Raw genomic sequence first — 20,894 nt, 5'->3', positions numbered from 1 at the left:
CTCTATATGAACAAGTCAGACTGATGGGAGGGCATGGAAGTGCTCCCCCAGAAAACAGTACATTGTTACCAAAGTGGGGAGAGCAATGCTGGGAAGGCTAATTCAAGGGCTGTCCATCACACCAGAATTCTGTCTCCCGCCTCCTGGTCCACATTCCTTCTGGATAACCTCAACTACTTCTGTGATTTCGAGTGCTGCCTTGATGGAGGACCTGCTTCTCTGATCATTTTCATCCGAAATTCAAGTCACTGAAGGATACTGTCCAGTCCACAAGGGATTTTTGAGAAGGAGAAGGCACTGTGGTTTCCTTTTTGGTCTAAGACAACAATAAACAACACCCAGAAATGACTCCCACCACTTCTGATCCTCTGCTGGAAATGGGATTACATGTATTCACTAGTGGATAATCCAGTTCACCTTGTCAAAAGGGTGGACATGGGTGTTTTTGTCCATATTTTTAAAATATATTTATTACTGCTTCTCCAGGAACAGAACTCATTTTTTAAATTTATTTATTTATTTTTGGTTTCACTGGGTCTTCACTGCTGTGCACGGGCTTTCTCTAATTGCAGTGAACAGGGGCTACTCTCCAGCTACAGTGTGCAGGCTTCTCATTGCAGTGGCTTCTCTTGTTGTAGTGCATGGGCTCCAGGCAGTCAGGCTTCAGTAGCTGTGGCCTATGGGCTCAGTGGTTGTGGTTCCCGGGCTCTAGAGCACAGGCTCAGTAGTTGCGGTGCACAGGGTTAGTTGCTCCATGGTATGTGAGATTTTTCCCAGATCAGGGATTGGACCTGTGTCTCCTGTATTGGCAGGCCGGCTCTTTACCGCTGAGCCACCAGGGAAGCCCCAGGAACAGAACTCTTAATCCTTGAGATCTTCTATTGAAATACTTAGTCATTTCTCTCACTTAAAAACGTATTAAACTTGTGTGTTTATTTGTGTTCACTGTTACTCATCACACGAGAATCTGCTAAGATTTATGGTGTTGGGGATGTTACAATCTAACAGTTCATGGGGGAGGGAACAATATTAATGGATTTTTCTGATATGAAATAGAGTGGATAACTGAAATTATAGAGACTTTGAGTTTCCCTAAAATATGAGTTACTCTCACCTGAGTCTGGGCATCTCCTGACTGAGGATAGCTGGACCCCATGCTTTTCCCTTCGAAGCCCCTATAGAAAATGACAACCTGTCCATGCTACTGTTGGGGAGGAAGTAGGGAGAGCCTGCGGACAACCACAGGGGACTTGGTAAAAAAAAAAAAAAATTACATTTTCATCATATTATACAGTTATGCCAAAAAAATAAGATAGGAAGTATCAGGGAAAATATGTAACACTGATTTTCTATAAAACTTTTCTATAAAATTTCTTCAAGAACTTAGCTGAGAAAGTCCAGGTTGCTCTCCTGGATGTGGTTTGTATCTTTCAGGGTTTCAGCCTTACTTGGCTCCACATTTCTTTTCAAACCCATGACAGTCACCATCAGGGAGAAAATGTGTTCATGCAGATGGGTGATAAAAAATTGAAAACCATTTTGCAAAGCTTTCAAACATTTATAACGGTTGAGATTAGATTTTAAAAGTCAAGAGCTCAGCCTTTTCTTTCATGATGGAAGTTCTCAGAAGAAGAGCAAGTGGATTTTGAACCCAATTGGACTTTTTGACACTAACAACTTTGAAATGTATAAGCTCTCCTTTGCTTGTCTCATGGGTGTGAAAGCATTCATGCTGGGGGCAGTCACTCTGCGGAAAGTGTCCTCAGTCAGAAACAGACAGAAGCACTCTAGGTGGGTGGACAGACAGCACTGGGCCCACCTGGTCTCCTCTACCCCAAATCTGACTGCACCCTGGGCTGTAGAGCCCAGCTCCCTGCCCTTTCCAGTCCAGAAATGCCACTGCATAGCTCCACCCTTTGTCCATCAAATGGGGAGCAGGTGACTGAGCCTGGGTCACCTTGCCTGCTCTTTCTATCATGGCAGGGAGCCCAGGTTTTCTCATCCACCCTCAGACCTGCGGGTACCATATGATGATGTCATGACCCCCATCCTCTGCCCCAGCCACACTCTACAGACCTCCAAACCAGAGTCTGGTGAGTCACTCCAGACACTGCCAGGCTGCCCAAAGGCTGAGGGGATCTGGTCCTCCCAGTGGACCTCTGAGGACTATCCAGTTAAAGCCATAAGCAATAAATCTTTAAAGGCTCAGAGAAAGTCTCCTAAAATTAACTCAGCATCAAGCATAGCTGTTAGATCAACTAGGTATATAAGCTATAAGACCATAGTATCAATTTTTATTTCTTTTATTATAGATAACATAATAAAAATAACTTTTGATAAGGTTTTATTTGGGGCTGATAGAATCGAGGCTTTCTTTTAATTGTGTCCTTGCAATGCTGCAGTCCACTTCTGACAACTGAGCAATTTTGTGCTCTTTCTCTGCTCACCAACCAGGAGGCTATACCAAGAAGCCCCAGTGTCCAGGGATTTGACTGGGGCTCATTACACAGGTGATTCAGTCATTGGCCACATGGTTGAACTCAGTCTCTAGCCCCTTCCCCTCCATGGAAGTCAGGAGGGTAGCTCATATCATGGGGCTCAGAGCCCCAACCCCCCAATCACGTGGCCAGTCTTTCTGGGTGATCAGTCCCCATGCTGAGTCAGCTCATTACATAAACTCAGGTGCAGCTGGAAGACCCACCGTGAACAACAAAGACACTCTTATCACTCAGGAAATTCCAAGGATTTCAAGGCTATCTCCCATAAAGGAACAAAAACTAGGCATGTTCTTTATACAACAATCCCTGACTACACTAGTTTATCAGCACAACTCTCAGGACAAGCCTCCCAGATAAAGCAGACAGTACATTGATTTTTCCCTAAAGGAGAACAAATGAATTGTTGAGAAGGTGATTCTGGGTTAAAGATCAGTAGGCAAGAAGGTTATTAAGAGAACAAAAAGCAAAGAGGATAGTAAGAAAGAAGGAAAGATTTCAACCAAAAACAATCTGAAAAGAAGAGATCCATTAGAAGATACAAGTCCTTGGAATGGGGAAACTTACACCTTGGGGAAAGGTGGAGCCAAGTAGGGTTTCATCTGTTACTGCTGTTTAAAGACCTATAGGTGGAGGGGGATTACTGTTGGGAGGTCAGGACTCTCTGAAGCAAAATTCTCGGCTTGGACTCGCCAGTGGATGGGTCCCCCACTGAGAAGAAACTCTAGGACACACACCAACCAGACACATCCTGGTGAGTGTGGCATCAGGCCAAGAGTAAGACACTCTTGGTGAGTGTGGCATCAGGCCAAGAGTAAGACAATATGTGACAGGAGGCTTGTGAAATGCAGTCCCGTGGGCAGAAGAAAGATTTAGACACTTGTTAAGAAGCACCTTGCCATCTGGAAATAAGTACGTGACATAGATCGATGAGGAATTGGTGTCTTCCAGGAAACACTGAGGGGCTAGCTGCTAACAAAGAAGGATCTTTCTAGATTCTCACTCAGTTCTTGTGTGCCCAAGTGGAGGGCCTGGGAGATGAGCAAAGACAAGAAGCAAAGGTGTCAAATGTATAGGTTCTCATTTTCTTTCAAAGTGAGAAGCTTGAGAAATAACCTTCAGTTCAGTTCAGTCGCTCAGTCGTGTCCGACTCTTTGCGACCCCATAAACTGCAGCACACCAGGCCCCCTGTCCATCACCAACTCCCGGAGTTTACCCAAACTCATGTCCATTGAGTCGGTGATACCATCCAACCATCTCATCTGTCATTCCCTTCTCCTCCTGCCCTCAATCTTTCCCAGCATCAGGTTCTGTTCAAATAAGTCAGCTCTTTGCATCAGGTGGCCAAAGTATTGGAGTTTCAGCTTCAATATCAGTCCTTCCAATGAACACCCAGGACTGATCTCCTTTAGGATGGACTGGTTAGACCTCCTTGCAGTCCAAGGGACTCTCAAGACTCTTCTCCAACACCACAGTTCAAAAGCATCAATTCTTCAGTGCTCAGCTTTCCTTATAGTCGAACTCTCACATCCATACATGACTACTGGAAAAACCATAGTCTTGACTAGATGGACCTTTGTTGACAAAGTAATGTCTCTGCTTTTTAATATGCTGTCTAGGTTGTCATAACTTTCCTTCTGAGGAGTAAGTGTCTTTTAATTTCATGGCTGCAGTCACCATCTGCAGTGATTTTGGAGCCCCAAAAAATAAAGTCTGACACTGTTTCCAGTTACCCCATCTATTTGGCATGAAGTGATAGGACCAGATGCCATGACCTTAGTTTTCTGAATGTTGAGTTTTAAGCCAACTTTTTCACTCTCCTCTTTCACTTTCATCAAGAGGCTCTTTAGTCCTTGCTGCTACTGCTGCTAAGTCGCTTCAGTCGTGTCCGACTCTGTGCAGCCACAGAGACGGCAGTCCACTAGGCTCCCCCGTCCCTGGGATTCTCCAGGCAAGAACACTGGAGTGGGTTGCCATTTCCTCCTCCAATGCAGGAAAGTGAAAAGTGAAAGTGAAGTCACTCAGTCATGTCGGACTCTTAGCGACCCCATGGACTGCAGCCTACCAAGCTCCTCCGTCCAAGGGATTTTCCAGGCAAGAGTACTGGAGTGGGGTGCCATTGCCTTCTCCATCTTTAGTCCTTACATTTGTGTAATTCTGTACAGACCATTTCCCTGAAGTTGGAGACCTTAGTTGTGTCTATTTGGCATAATCTTCACTAAGTAGTAATTGCTTCCCAATGTCTGGACATTTGGCAGCTGTGTTACCAAAACACCAAAGGGCTTCCCCAGTGGCTTAGTGGCAAAGAACCCACCTGCCAATGCAGAAGACATAAGAGATGCAGGTTCAACCTCTGGGTCAGGCAGATCCCCTGGAGGGGGCAAGGCAAGCCACTTCAGTACCCTTGCCTGGAGAACCCCGTGGATAGAGAAACCTGACTGGCTGCAGTCCATAGGGTTGCAAAGAATCAGACACAACTGAGTAACTAACATACACACAACCCTGTTTTACCCAAACGCCTGTCCATGTGCCCCATGCACAGTGAGGCCAAACCATTCCAAAACATGAGGAGTTGGGTGCCTGTGCCTGAAAAAGCCCAAACTCCCCAAAAGCTTTCACCAAAGCCCTTTTCTAGGAAAGGTGAGGGAGGGGCATGATTGTTATAAACCCCTTGCTATCCGATCCTTTATTCTTGAGGTCAGATCATGGTCAGGTAACCAAATGTTAGTCCCTGTTTGGACAAGAAAAAGCCAGGTCCCAAGCACAGCTGCTGCCCTCCCAGGTCCCAGTCCTGACTGAGAGGAGGAAGAGCTCAGCTGGCAGCTCCCTCAGGGCAAGGTCCCCAGACCCTGCCAGCTGTCACCCCTGAGGGAGACAGGCTCCCAACCCAACAGGCCCTCGGACTCCTCAGGCAGCCATATAGTGGAGGCCAGGTCCAGAAGGATGCATGCTTATGTCTATGCTGTGAGGTGGCAGAGGCAGGGATGGGGAAAGAGTAAGCACTTCAGGGTCTGGGCCCCGGTCAGAGGGCGGCCCTGGTGAGGGCTCTGGAGCCCCGCAGAACACAGCCCCCAACCTGTTTCCTGGGCTGCCCCAGCTTACCTGCTGGCCCTAGGCCAGGTGAACCAGAAGGACCCCAGGAAGAACGCTGGGGTCCGCCTCTTACCTCACTCTCCTCTTGAGGACCACTGTTCCACTGACGGTTGACAGAATGGGCTGCTAACAGTCGCTCCTAGACAGGTGGTTGCCCGTGGGAGGGGCTACTGCAGCTGCAACCAATGGCTGAGCAGGACCACTAACGGTTGCTTCTTGACAGTTGGTTGCCCGTGGGAGGGGCCCTGAAGCTCCAACCAATGGTTGAGCAGGACCACTAAGAGTCCTTAGGTAACCATTGTCTGGTAATGGGGAGGGGGTTTGTAAAGTCAAGCACCAAAATCCACAGTGCTAAGTAAGGTCTGGGCACCACCGCCCTCTATGCCGGCTGGAGACTCAATATTTGTGTATGGGTACTCAGTCAGTCAGTCAGTCATGTCCGACTGTTTGTGACCCAACATTTAGATAACTGTCTTGACCACCATGGGTCTGGTCACGGCTCTTGAGGCTGCCAACTCAGCAACCATCCTTGATGTCCTCCACAAAGACAAGGTGTCGTCCCTGAATCTCTCCTAAACACACGTAGGCTTTTCATTTCAGAGCGATGTGTCTCAGAATAACACACTCAGACCTCTCTCCTTCTCGGCAGGCTTCACTCTCTTCATCAATTAAAGCAAGTTCTCTGTTCAAGAAAAGTTCAACTCCAACCCATCAAGTTTTAATTTTTATAAATGTCCCTTTTAGAAAAACAGAACGAGCTAAATTAACATATACAAAAATATGTATTATGTCTTTGACACGTGCTTTTCTGAAAGTTAATCATGGTACAACTACAGTGTAGATTAAATCTCATTACCCTCCTTTTATAGAGCAGGAAACTGTGGCTCAGAGAAGTTCAGCAAACTGCCTGAATTCACACAGCTGGTAACTGTCCAAAGTGAAAGTGAAAGTTTCTCAGTCATGTCCGACTCTTTCCACCCCATGGAGGTAGCCCACCGGGCTCCTCTGTCCATGGGGACTCTCCACACCAGAATACTGGAGCGGGTAGCTGGTCCCTCCTCCAGGGGATCTTCCCAACCCAAGGATCAAACCCAGGTTTCCAGCATTGCAGGCGGATTCTTTACTGTCTGAGTCACCAGGGAAGCCTGGAATTCAAATTGGATTCTGTTTCCCAAACTCTGTCTCTTTTTACCAACCTCACCACCTCAGAGACTTTAGGAAAGGCACAGCATCCCTGGGCTTTAGTTTACTTATTTCCTCACGAAAGAGGAATTTGGTTTGTTCTTGCGAGGTGCCTTCTGTTTGAATTCTGGGAAAAGCAGAAAGAGGAGGGTCGAGGACAGCTGGGAGAAGGGGGAGCAGACAGGGCGGCGAGATTTAGTGAGTCTCAGGTCTCACTGTTTATGGCTTTGTGTCCACTTACTGTGACTCTTCTTTGTGACGAATCACAGCTCCCTTTGGAAATGTGGTGCTCATTGTGTTCTATAGATAAATTTGAGTTTTTCTTCTTATTTAAGAGAAATGTAAGCAACTGCAGTATGGACAAGCCCATTCTAAGAGAAGTAGACTTTCAGACAATCTAGGCAGACTTGAATTCTTATTTTTCAAACAAAGTGGTGCAACCTCATTATTCATCACATTAAGTTTCAGAAGTCCTTGGATTTGAATTACTAGTCAGATTCTGTGAAAACATACCCCTCAAACAAAACTGAAAACAGCTCTTCAGAAAGATTCTAATTCGCTATTGCCTACAGTCACACGCAGCAGGTGAGTCCAGCTCACAGGGGATTATAAGGAACAGAGATTTTCCTAGTAAAGGCTCAGAAATCAGATCACAGTTAGAATAACAAACAAGCTTTCCAAAGGCATTTGCTCAAGCCAAACAGTAACTTTTCACCTGTTCACAAAGTGTAGAAAGAAATACGGGCCTCCTGTTGGTCAAACGTACACACTACACTTAGCACACATGCACCACACACCCCACACATATACACCACACACACAAACTGCACCCACACCACACACACATCACACACCACACACACACCACACACATTCACTACATACACACCTCACACACTTCACTCATATCACACACACCACACACACTACACACACACCTCACATACACCTCACACACACCTCACACATATACACTACATACACACACCTCACACACCTCACACATACTATACACACCACACACACACCACACACATTCACTACATACACACACCATACACACCTCACACACTTCACTCATATCACACACACCACACACACTACACAAACACTACACACACACCTCACATACACCTCACACATATACACTACATACACACACCTCACACATACTATACACACCACACACTTCACACACTGCACACACAACACACACACACTACACACACTACATACACACCCATCGTACACATACCACACATACCATACACACTTCACACACACCACACACACACCACCACACATACTCCCATCACATGGTCATTATTGTCATCACTAGTATAAACTCTAAAAATTAAAAGAGAGTGGAAATAAAATTTATCCCGGAAAAATAACCACCAAAGAATTCATGTTTAATGTAAAGAAGCAACAAAATTTATTGACTGAATTAAACACATTTAAAATGGCAGTGCTGTACTTTCATTTTAAGATGTTTGAATGAAGAAAAGTGCTATTAGTCCAAGCTTCCTACGTTCATTAAGAGTGACTATCAAAACCAGCAACATGCACAGTGGTACATTTGCACGAAATGGAATTATATCAACAAATATACAAAATACCCAAAATAAAATATTTACAGGTTTATAAATATAAACATTGGTTCATCTATCCCATTAAACCATTGGAGAGGAGAAAAAGAAAAGACCCTATTGTTATTTAGAATCCTTTTTAAAAACAAGTCTTAAAAACATAGAGTAATTTTAGGAGACAATTTCTGATGTTGGGGGAGTTTAACATTCTATTATAAAAATAATATCTATAAACCTACTAACAACTTTCCTCCTGTGCACAAAAATAATACAGCCAAAAAGCTTGTCCTCAGAGATATGTTTGACTTTCAGGAAAACTAATTTTAGAAATATGGAGTTTCTTATTTGGATTTTCTTTGTCTTTATTTTCAACAACCTGCAATTCCCTATATTACACCGAGATATTTTCTATAAATAACTTGGGCAAAACTGAAGTTAGCAGTGAGCATGGTATGTAGCTGGAGTCCATTAAAAGATGACAGGAATTTATTTTGTCTATAACATCTAAACCATTTCCCCTGATATTCTTGGAAAAAAATACCACCATCTGATCCTTCATGTTCATCTAAATGTATACAATGTTAGACATTATTTTGTTAGAGTTTTTCCTCTTCTATTTAGAAATAACTCTATAGTGGGGCATATTTGAGAAGGTTTACTAATTCCTCCAGGCATCCTGGGTCCATTTCATTTTATGACATGATAACGAGTCTTTCCTGTGTGTCAATTTAATGCCCCTGTGTCATTTGATCAGTTATTTTTAGTATTTTCTTTTTTAGTGTATTAGGTAGGGATCTGAGAAAATTTATTATGCCTCTAACAACCAGTGACCTAGGTTATGTTTTATTAAAAATGATCTCACATAGAGCAGAAAGTTACTCTACCTAATTATTGAATAACTTCCAAAAATTACCCCAGTTTACTATTCAACACAATGATCACCTGTGATTAAATTCTTTCACTGCTTCTCATTAAAAAAGCATTTCATCAAGCGTGGGCAGCCATATATGAATAAAATAATCTCTTTAATTGTGACAGTGATGCGTTTCAAAATGATTTTCCCTAAACACTGACACTTGCAACTTCACAGAATCAGAGTGAAAGAAAACAGGTTGTAACCTGCCAAATTCACTATTGAAATTGCTTTTCTTGGTTTTCATTATCGACAAAGCAGTCATCAGATTAATGCAGACCTGCTAGCATGCAGTAATTGGTGGATATGGCCTAAATTTTTGACTGGCCAAGTGAGGAAAAAAAAAAAACAACCCTGCTAGCTCCAAGATCTTCCTTTCAGACATGTATGTACAAAGGCCATCAAATAATTAAAAAAAAAAAAATCAAGTCCACTTTTAACTGAAACAGTCATCCTTTTAATGATATCCACCATCATAAAAATCTGGTTTGACTCTTGCAGTTCAGAATTTTGATCAGTTTCTTAACTAAATCATACATAAATTTAATCAGATGTCTAAAAGAGACTTATAATTAAAGCACAAGCAATAGAGTTAGATTTCTGGTCCAGAGTCTGTCAGGGGCTCGCTAAATTGCTGCTATTTTCCAAAAGGAAAAGGTATTTTACCTTTTCCTCCTCCATAGAACAGAACCAAGCCCCATCTTGCCTGATTCTTGTGGACAGAATGTCAATGAAAACAGAGCACCATCTCAGCTCACAATAAATGCACAGCATAGGTTTAGACTTAGAGGTGTGCATGAAATATTAGTTGAATGAAAGAACAAATTAGAAAATCCAGGCCAGCGTTCAATGACCAGAGACAGAACGTGGGATGTACTACTTTCAAAAGAGCCAGGAGTTTGTCTCTGCAATTCAGAATCATGTTGAGGTGGGCGTCACTCCACCAGCTACTAGTTCAACAAACAACACAGGATACCCAGAACCAGCCTAGACTGGGCTTAAGGTAGAAAAACAAGTGAAACGTGCTCAGCATGACTGAAATCCTATCAGAGCAGAAGTATCACCATGACAACAGAAGAGAGGTCTGTCTACACTTTTGAAGTTAATCCCAAGAAGGTGCGGATCCCTCCCAAGCAAGGAGGATTGTCTGACTCTAAATGGTACCCAGCAGCAGCCTTCCCCCAGAATGATGCTGAATACCACCATTTCGGACACAAAACCCATTCTCAACTGCATGACATGCATGAGCTCTTTCTCTATTGAAAGTGAGCTGTTGATGAGATTTAGCAGTTCTTAGCGCTTGTATTACTGTAAACCATTAAAGAGTGTCTATCCTTGTCCTGGGTGAAGAGAGAAAAAGAGAGGTATGGATGGAATGAATGGGATAGAAGGAAACCAAAAGGATGAATTAGATATGCTCTGTGAGGGAGGTAATATCTCTTAACCCACATGGCTGTGAGAGGACTGAGTAAATATTTATAAAGCTCCTGGAAGGAGTTGGCATGAAGTAAGTACTTGACAAATGTTAATTGTTTGTATAATTACTATTTTTATTTTTAGAGAAATACGTGTGTCGTGCTAAGTTGCTTCATTCGTGTCTGACTCTTTAAGACCCTCTGGACTGTAGCCCGCCAGGCTCCTCTGTCCATGGGATTCTCCAGGCAATAACACCAGAGTGGGTTGCCAGGCCCTCTTCCAGGAAATCTTCCCAACCCAGGGATTAAACCTGCGTCTCTTATGTCTCCTGCACTGGCAGGTGGGTTCTTTACCACTAGCGCCACCTGGAAAGCCCTTTTAGAAGAATATGTTTGACTTAATCCGTACTGCCCTTGTTCAGTCTCACTGCATTCTGCTCCAACCCAGACTATCAGCAAAATAAATAAATAAAAGTATAAATGAAATAAAGGTGTTTCTAATGAATATTAAGAATGTCTGATTCCAGTACAGCTATGTGTGAACTCTGAACTGAATGGGTTTTTATTAAGCACGAGATCCAGTATAAGCCCCTTGAATATGTGTTGCATTGAGTTAAAGTAAATATAAAAATCAGATGTGCCCACTTTGAATTCTGGAGGCTTATTGGCTATTTTAACCTTTTGTTTTTCAGTTTGAGAAAGAATTGCTTTCCATAATCATGAAATGATCATTCTGAATCAGTCCTTAGAAACATTGTCTGGGGAGATAACTTTCCTCAGAAGTGGCTAGTGTTGCAACAAATTGCCTCCTCTCCATGGTCCTCACAGTGAAAAGGCTGTGAGAGGCAATGCACGGAGGCCTTCAGACAACCTTCAGAGCAGGACAGGGTCTGCCTTGAGGAGGGACCACATGCCCAAATCACCTTCAACAAGTATTAATAAATGCTGGCCTCTGGTTTTCCCACCTGAGAAACCAGGCTGCCCTGTTAGTCTCTGGCTCCTAAACTCCTTTTAAATATTTGTGCATACAAAATTGAAGACTCCTAAATAAGAACTGTGCTGTTCATCCCTCAGTCTGCCTGGCTAGTGGAAGGGAAGCAAGAATTGGGCAGGGGTATTTCAGTTTCTCCTCTTATTTCACCCAGGTACTTCTAATGGGCCATCCTCAATCACATATGAATGTGAGAGCTGAACCATAAAGAAGGCTGAGCACCAAAGAATTGATGCTTTCCAACTGTGGTGATGGAGAAGACTCTTGAGAGTCCCTTGGGCAGCAAGGAGATCAAACCAGTCAATTCTAAAGGAAATCAACCTTGAATATTCATTGGAAGGACTGATGCTGAAGCTGAAGCTCCAACACTTTGGCCACCTGATGTGAAGAGCTGACTCACTGGAAATGTGTCTGGTGCTGGGAAAGACTGAGGGTGGGAGGAGAAGGGGGTGACAGAGGATGAGATGGTTGGATGGCATCACTGACTCAGTCAACATGAGTTTGAGCAAGCTCTGGGAGGTAATGACGGATAGGGAAGCCTGGTGTCCTGCAGTCCATGAGGTCGCAAAGAGTCATACATGACTGAGCGACTGAACAACAACAGCAGTGGTAGGAAAAAACAGGTAACTGTGATGCTTTTTCCTTATGCTTAATGGTGTAAGAGTCTTGGATTAATTTTTTATCAGTGATAAGGGGAGCTGAGTATACATGTGAATGTAGAAGGCAAGCACAGGGGGCCACATCCACATAGTCTTAATGTAAGAGAGAAATCTAGAATGTGAGGGAGGACCGAGCTCCACTGTGCAAGTGTCAAAACAGGCGAACACGGTGAACAGCATCCCAGTACTGCTCCCTGAGGTCACCACGGAAACAGGATGGAAACCAAAGGAGAGATCAGAAAGCTCGCAAAGCAGTCTCTTCAGCCAAAATTAACTGTAAAAGGTTGCTGAAAATTAATCTGACAAAGAAAGTAAATAACAGAAACTCAAAGTTCAGCCAAAGACACCGCCAACCCTAATACCATCTTTCTACTCTGACAACTGTGAAGGTAAAGGGTTATGTGAATATTCATGCAAGTGCCAATACCTGAAAACTATTTCTGAGATTAATGAATAAACCCTTAAACTCCTGAGTTATCACTTTCATAGACATCACACAATTTGTATTTAAATAGGCAGATAATTTGTGGGAAATGGAGCTAAAGGAAGTCTTTAATGTTCTACATTCCATTGTTGTTATTAGATGACATAATGCAAATCTATTTCCTCTAGCGATGATTCAAAATGCTCTAGGGCTAATGGAAGCAAGAAAACCTTAGTAAGAAGCACAGGGGTTCGAACCACACTGCCTAGGTAACACAGATGCTGAAGTCAGGCTGTCTTTGTGCCAAGTTGTTAAAATGACTGATAAATGGAGGGGCAACAATTGATTTGGACCTAGAGGATGAGACGGTTGGATGACATCACCAACTCAGTGGACATGAGTTTGAGCAAACTCCAGGAGACAGTGAAGGACAGGGGAGCCTGGCATGATGCAATCCATGCGGTGGCAGAAAGTCAGACATGATTTAGCAAATGAACAACAAAACAATTGATTTGACTTTTTCCTACAGAATTTGGCCAACTCTTTGACTAAAGGGTCTCAACCAACTATCTTAGCATCATAGATTCACAGGAAAGGTGTCAGCAGCCCATATCCAATCCTTTCCTTTAAAAAACAGCAACTATGGCCAAATTAGGTAAGAGCATTAATAACTACTGGAATGTAAATCTACTAAAATTCTAGAATACAATCTCTATGAACATGACTAAGAGAAAGTAGCCCTTGGCACAAAAAGGCATGACAATCCCTTGTCTGTGGTTGGAAAAGGTTAAGACATAGCTCCCTACATTGGCCTTGATTTCCCATCAGTGACTGAGGCCATTTTATTCATTGCCTGAATCTTTCATTTGACTAGTGTGGATGGAATTCTTAAAGATAGTTTAAAAAAAAAAAAAAAAAGGAAAATATATGGGAAAATAACGGAAAAAAATAGTTTAAATCCTGTATAAATGTTTCACTGACAGGCAAGGGGAAATTAAGGTAAACTTTGCTGACATTTTTCTTTGCTAATAAAAGAAGACACAACACAGAGGTACAAATGTAGAAACAAGTCCCAAAACTGTGAAAGCAAAACTAGTTTGTTCCAGTACTTACAAAATAGATAAATAGGTTGTCCTCCTATTACAATATTCTCATCAGTCCTTCAGGGCTTTCTACCTTCCCTGTGCTACTGAACAAACAGAACTCTGTCAGGGATTCAGGCTGGGGAGACTATAACCCCTGCAAGAAGATGCACAGGAAGAAAATAAAGATCCTTTGTTTTACAGCTAGAAATAAAATTTATGTTCCCTCCCCTTCACTAGGGGGAAATGGACATATTTTGAGTCTAAGTAGTATGATCAGTGTTGAATCTAATTCAAATCCCTTTCTCAAGACAAAACTAATCTCTAAGACATCTCCAAGTTCATGGTGAACGCCTTTGTCTGTTGGTTGTGCACAGCTGAGTGCGGGAGCACGTGTGAGCTGCTTTATGAATTCCTGGTGGTGTATTCAGAGTGCTTAAGGCTATGTCAGCCTACGAGATCTCATCGACAGACATAGGAAATTAAATATTAAAACACTACTTTGAAATAACATTAAGGATCTGACACGACGCAAGAAAAGCCAGTAATCTGAATAATAAGTAAATTCAGTCAATCTCTACCACCTCTTCTAATGGAGTCATTGCAGGTTTAAAATGAGGAACAACCTGCTTTGTGCTATTGGCTAGGATTTTTATCCCTTTGATGTCTGTTTATTTTGTGACTTCTTTCATATTATTAAAATAGATCTTCATATACTTGCCTTATTCTTTCTTTTATAAAACAGAAAACAAACTTAACAAGCATGTACTATCAGTTCATTACTTAGGGAACCTCCCTGGAAAATGAGAGTTGGAGAGAAGCGTGCATGTCTTTTATGTGTGTGTGGTTTCACTTGAATACGAATCTCCCCGATACCATGAACCATCTCCTAGTAGAAGCTCTGATCTTTTGATTAAATACACTGAAATGTTTCAAAGAAGATATTTTATAACCATTAGACCCTAATAGCATTCTAGGAAAGACTTCAGTTTATCATTCAAACTATCGAGGCATATGGTAACCCTTTCTGAAATAAATGCTTCATCTAAAATAACAGAAAACACACATATAAGTAAACCACTTTTCAAAAATAATCTTGGCACACAATGTTAACGATACGTAAGTTTCCCAGTGTCATATTCTTAACATATGTGGCTCAGTCCTAAGACATAAAGAAGAAGTCAATGAAAAAACTACATTTTCTATTGTTTTTCTTTACGTGTTCCTCGTTTTGGACTCCTCATACTGAGACACGGTTGAATCTGAAATTTTTATAACCAAGGTAAAAATCTCTGAAAACCAGGGTCCAGGGTGAGAAACAGACTTTTACCCAAGACAAGGCATTCCTTTGGGACATCAACACAATAGATTTTTTTTTTCCCCTACACTGAAAGGCAGAGAACCCTTATAAAACAAAAAGAGAACTGCTTCTGTTTACAGTACATAAAAGAACATCCATGGTTTGGGAGCGGTTACGGTGTCTAGCTATAAAACCAGATTTTAAACTGGAGGTTACTGACAGATTATAAAAGGTTAACAGCTGGATAATCTGTAAAAGATGCGTTATCTACACATGAAAAGGTTACAGTTCATAAATGCTAAAACACTGTGTCTGTTGGCATTTAGTGAAATCTTGCCCTGGTCCTCATCTCTGCACTGGGTGGGGAAATAAAAAAAGAGAGAGAGAGGAAAAAAAAAAACCTGCTCTGCTGAGGTTTTTATTTCTCCCCAAACAAATGATCTAAATAAACCCACCAAACCCAAACTCTGTGATCATTTAGTGGTAGATATATATCTATTTGCGTACCTAGCAACTGAAAGTACAGCAGGTTTTCTGCCCATCAGTCCTGCCTCTGCTCATCGGGTAAGTACCTGGCTCTTTCAGCTTTGTAGGTGTTTCCCACACAGTGATACAGCAAAGGGTGTTTTTTTGTTTTTGTTTTTTTCTTTTTTCCCCTGGAAAGGAAAAGGAAAATAAGGAAGTAAAGTGTCAGGAAGAGGAGGGCTCCTCTCTGGTTCTTCAGATGGTTCCTGGAGGCCCGCTGGGTGGTGACACAGCCAAATATCATGGCATGATGCTTCCTTAGGTTGGGTTGTCTTATTTTCTGCAAAGGCAAGTAAAGGTGACTTCCGAACGTTCGGTGCAATAAAGAAAAAAAAGACAGTGGGGGGGGGGGCGGATTTTTAAAAAGGTTAAAAAAAGGGGAAAAAAGTGCTTGAAAAGAATCCTCAGGGAATTATCTGGAGGGGGAATCCCGTTGTGCAGCATTCCCCTGCCTGGGGGCAGAGCTCCTGGGTCCAGGCTCTGAGTGGAGACTGTCAGCAAGGCCTTTCTCTGGGGATGCAACATTTGTCCTAGCAGTTTCCAGACAAAGTTGTATTCCTCGACATGCGGCCCCTCCACCTCGGCCTCGGAGACCTCACAACTTTTTGGCACTATCGTGGCACGCCGCGGCCCGGAGGGTGGTCCCAGCCAAGCCCCGGCTGCTGACCCGGCGGACCAGCACCTTGGACACCGGGATTTTGGTTCTGGGCAGCTCGCTCCTGGCTGGTGGCTGGTGCACCACCGGGTGGCTGGATGGCAGGTTCGCCAGATGCTTGATGCTGACCGGGATCTTGGAGTCCTTCAGCAGGCTCCCCGGCGTTCGCAGGGGGCAGGTGATGGTGACCGGAGACACGGGCTTTAACCGGGACGAGCAGGATGTCTCCTCGCTGGCAGTGGGGGCGGCGGGCAGGGCCGCGGGGCTTCGATCCGGCTCGGCGGCGCAGGGCTCGTGGAGCGCGTCGCCGCTGTCGCTGTCCCTGGGGATGCCCGTCTTCCTCGCGCCGCCGTCCTCCTCCGGCCTGGGGGTGGCGGAATCCCAGTAGCCCTCGTCGCTGTTGGGGACGCCTTCCTGCGGCTCCTTGTCCGGGTGCTTGGGCTCTTCCTTCGGGGGGAGCTCCGTGGGGACCCGGTGAAGCCTCCGGCGCTTGACCGAGGACGCGTCCTTGGTCACCTCCGCACACCTGGCTTCTTTGGGGGTCTCTGGAGCCACCTGCGCGTCGGAAGCCGCCGCCGCCGGGGCCGCTCCTCCCTGGGGCCCCTCTCCCTGGTCCTCGGTCTGGGACAGCATGTCCCAGAACTCCTGCAGGTACGAGTCGTCCGCCTCGGCCGGGCTCGCCATCTCCTCCCCGCCTCCCTGGTAGGCCACCACGCCCGGCGGCTTTGTGGCGGGGCCCGGCTGGCCCGGCCCGGGGGCGTGCTTGGCACAGCCGGGCCCGGCCTCGTCCTCGGGGTCTGCGATAATATCTCCGCAGCCTGTAAGAGAGTCAAAGCTTTTCAGTGAAGTCACGTCAGAAAACATCAGACAAATACGATCGGCCGATGGGTCGGAGGGCGGATCGACCGAGGAAGGGTCGGGGGCGGCGGGCGCGCGGCCGCCTTTGGAATCTGCCCGGGGCACCGTCTCTGCCGGCGCGGCCCCGGGCCCCGCGGCGTCCTCGGCCGGCCGGCCCTCCCCGGCGCGCGGCTCGGGCTCGGGGGGCGCGCGGGGCCGCTCGGCGCGCCGCCCGGGCCCCGAGGCGCCCTCTCCCGGGGCGCAGGCCGGCTCGGGCTCCCCCGCCGCGGGCTCACCTGCTGGCTCTGGCTGGCGCGCGGCCGCGGGCGCCTCCTCCTTGACGCACTCCAGGCTGGCGGTGAGCGAGCCCGGCCGCGCCAGGCCGCCCGGAGCCCCCGCGCGCCCCGCCGGCGCCGAGTCCTGGGGCCGCCGGTCCTTCCTGCGCCAGCGCACGCCGCCCAGGAGCCCCCGCAGCCCCCGCTTTTGTCTGCCACCGGCCTTGCCCGCATCGGCCTGCTCCGCCCCGCCGCTCTCGGGCCGCCCGTTCTTCCGCAGGAGCGAGAAGAAGCTGTGAGACTTGGCCACCGAGCCGCCGGCCGCCGGGCCCGCGCCTCCCGGGGCCGCCCGGGGGGCCGCGGGGCCCGGCCGCGCCCCGTCCCCGCCGCCCGCGCGCGGCTCCTCGCGGCGGCCGCCCTCCAGCGCCAGAGCCTCGGCCAGCCCGTCGTGCGTCCGGCTGCGCACCAGCCCCGCCGGCCCCGCGCCCTTGCCGTCCCCTTTGTGTTTGACCCCGAAGATGCTGGGCATCGCGCCGCCCGGCTTCCTCTTCTTGAACAGTTTGAAGGCGGCCTTGTTGATCTTCCCCGACGGCGGCTCGGCGGCCGGCGGCTCGGCGGCGCGATCACAATGCAAGTCCATCTCTACCGCGAGGGTCCCGGCCGCGGCCCGCGCCTTCCTCCCGCAGCCCCCTGCGGCCGCGCGCCCGCCGCTGACAGCCGCGCCGCGCCCGCCCGTCTCCATGGCGACGCGAGCAGCCCAGCGTCAGCGCGGCCCCCGCCCGCCCGCGGTCACCCGCGCTCTGCATCCGCCTGCGGAGCGCGGAGAGGGCCGTCTCCCCTCCCGCCGGGGCTTATATAACGCCCTAACCCACTTCGCGGCCGGCTCGGCTTTGTGCTGCGGCTTTTTTGCGGCAGAGCCGCGAGCTGATTGCAGAAATTAAAGGCCAGTAATCTCGGAATGCAAATTCCATCCAGTCTCACCCACCTTCAGAATCCTCCTCCCGGCTCTCTCTTTCCAGAAGCCCAGTCCGAGGATCGAAACCCCCACATGGACAAAGAAAGCCACGCCAGCACAAAACGCGGATCTCTCCCATCAGCCATACTGGACTTCATGACTCTTCATGCCTTTGCCACACTCTTCATGTCCCTCTTTATCACGGAGGTACCAAGTCCGGCTGCCCAGTGGTAAAGAATCCGCCTGCCAATGCAGGGCATACAGGTTCGATCCCTGGGTGGGGAAGATCCCCTGGAGGAGGAAATGGCAACCCACTCCAGTATTCTTGCCTGGAGAATCCCATGGACAGAGGAGCAGTCCATGGGGTCACAAAGAGTCAGACATGACTGAGCAACTGAACAACAAACCACTACCAAGCCCTCCAGGCACAGAGGGTATCTGTTTACATCGGTCTTGTCCAGTGTGGAGCACAGTCTCCCAGGGGATATGGAGTCTATGTTACTGCAGTTCTGATTCTTGCCCCAAAGGCATGGGCCATCAGTCAGATACCAAAAAGCAACTCTCTGCCATGCAAGTGCAAGTTCTGCGAGGTGGAAGTTGACTGGTCCGGTGGTACAACCTTGTCTTTTATCCTAGACTCCAGATACTGGGGCTGAAGTCACAGAAGCCATTAGCCAGTCTGACCAAGCTAAGGATAGAGCACTCAGTTGAGACTCTCAAGCCTCCTCCACAGTGCTCCATGGAGTCCAGGCTCTGCCCTCTCCTTTTCCATCCAGCAGGGCCCAGGCATGACTCCTGCTGCTGCTGCCAGCCCTGTTCACCATCTCCCAGGGCTGGTCTGTAGCCACCTCCCCTATGGGGCGAGAAAAAGTCTGGCAGGGTCCCTGAGTACCATTTGGTCTGGCTGCTTGATCTGGAAAAAAGGAAATCTTGTCCCACATAACAGCCCAAACTAGAGATCTTTGCTATGTTCTGACTTTGAAAGTGGCTGCTGATATGGTAACCTTGACACCTGACTTGATGATCCTCGCTGAGGGATTATTAGCAAATAAAGAAGAAAACTGGAGAAATGCATGAGGAATCATTTGGGAGCCCACCACTGTCATTGTCACCATCAACGCCATCAATTCTTTTCTCAGGTGTCTTCCAACTCACCTTTGCCCTGATTATCTTAGTGGAGCCACCAGAATGTAACGTGGAAAAGGCTGGGTGAGGTATGTTGGCTTCAAGCCACAGTGGCTGCCAGAGGACCTGCCCCTGCCACAGCATCCCTATTAGGGAGACTGAAGGCTCTGTCCTAAATTTGCTTCAGGTCTTTAAAGGGATAATGTTTAATCAGTGAAGTTTGAAGTGATCCTTGACCTGGGACAAACACCTCCCATCCTCTGACCATTTAGTTGCTCTGGACCCCAGCCCCATTGGAAATGCCAGCTCCCCATCCTTGCCCCCCTACAATTCCACCCCATGATTATCCTCCGAGGTGAGCATCAGAAGCCCTGTGATGTGAGAGAAGACCCTCAACTGTGCTCCAACCTGAGGTCCTTGTTCTGGGGACTCTCAAGGAGAGCCCCAACTTTGCTCTGATCCTCACCCAGGGTCCATATCCCAGGCCTGGCCCTGCCCTCCAAGAGATGTCGAGGGCCTCTTGTGAGGTGAGACCAACAAGGTGACATGCACAACTGCCAGGAGAACACGAGTGGGTGCCCCTTGCAGGAATCCTGGGCAGGGGGGTCCCCTGCCCTCATTCCTGGGGGAGGAGGGGATGCTCTGGGTCAGGGCTGGCAGGATGAGGGCTAGAGGGGTCTTGGCACAGAGAGTCTCAAGCTAGATTGAAGTCCTTATGTTTTCTTTCTCACATTTTGATTCCTGATGGCTTCCCTGGTGGCTCAGGCGGTAAAGAATCCACCTGCAATGCAGGAGATGTGGGTTCAATCCCTGGGTTGGGAAGATTCCTGGAGAAGGGAATGGCAGCCCACTCCAGTATTCTTGCCTGGAGAATCCCATGGACAGAGGAGCCTGGCGGGCTACAGTCCATGGGGCTACAAAGAGTCAGACACGACTGAGTGAGCAACACTTTCACTTCACTCTCATTTTGATTCCTGACTTCCTCGAATATCAGCTTTCACTGTGGATTGATAGCTGTTCTGAGTATGTATGTATTCAGAGGAGAAACTCATTTTTAATGAGTAAATGCAGGTGTAAAAAGCCCAGCATGACTCATGATTTTCCGCATTAACCAGGTGCACAGCTGGGGCTACTGAGGGGACAGAGGTCAGCCTCGAGAAGCAGGAAGCCATAGGGGTTCTGCAATGGTCGGGGAGCTCAGCACACGAGACGGTCTGGGCGCAACAGGTCTTTGTTCAGACGACGTCCCCTCAGCCCGGGCCCCATGGCTTTGTACCTGGATCCTGGAGCAAGAGTGCCCAACAGGAGACCAAATGAAAGCAAAATGAGTGCTTCTCTGCAATGCCCAGGGGCCCAGGTGCAGGAGCCAGGCAGCAGGA

General features: G+C 47.1%; 2 protein-coding genes across 3 annotated transcripts in view; both read right to left on the bottom strand.

Moving 5' to 3' along the window:
• The window catches only part of SPATA13 (spermatogenesis associated 13), a 290,432-nt gene extending 284,474 nt beyond the window's left edge, over positions 1-5,958 (bottom strand). The window contains exon 1 of the mRNA XM_059892241.1: positions 5,662-5,958. The gene's annotated coding sequence lies outside the window, so the exon portion shown is untranslated. The remainder of the gene's footprint in view (positions 1-5,661) is intronic.
• A 2,223-nt stretch (positions 5,959-8,181) lies between these two features.
• Positions 8,182-18,585, bottom strand: AMER2 (APC membrane recruitment protein 2). 2 transcript variants are annotated; one of them, XM_025000084.2, is made up of 2 exons: positions 17,457-18,585; positions 8,182-17,141 (listed from the first exon to the last, which is right to left on the bottom strand). In XM_025000084.2, the coding sequence occupies exons 1-2, from the start codon at positions 18,175-18,177 to the stop codon at positions 16,264-16,266; spliced, it is 1,599 nt and encodes a 532-aa protein (XP_024855852.1). In that variant the 5' UTR covers positions 18,178-18,585; the 3' UTR covers positions 8,182-16,263. The 2 variants fall into 2 exon arrangements, with proteins under 2 accessions (XP_024855852.1, XP_024855851.1); XM_025000083.2 differs by having other exon boundaries at positions 8,182-18,585.
• Positions 18,586-20,894: the final 2,309 nt, after the last annotated feature.

The sequence above is a fragment of the Bos taurus genome, chromosome 12 (genome assembly GCF_002263795.3).
Source record: "Bos taurus isolate L1 Dominette 01449 registration number 42190680 breed Hereford chromosome 12, ARS-UCD2.0, whole genome shotgun sequence".
NCBI lineage: Eukaryota > Metazoa > Chordata > Mammalia > Artiodactyla > Bovidae > Bos > Bos taurus.
The sequence above is the reverse complement of the archived record's forward strand: the minus strand, read 5'-3'. Positions and strand labels throughout refer to the sequence as shown.

Excerpts from the sequence above, each read along its gene's own strand:
- AMER2 (XM_025000083.2), bottom strand. The coding sequence starts at position 18,177 with ATGGAGACGGGCGGGCGCGGCGCGGCTGTCAGCGGCGGGCGCGCGGCC.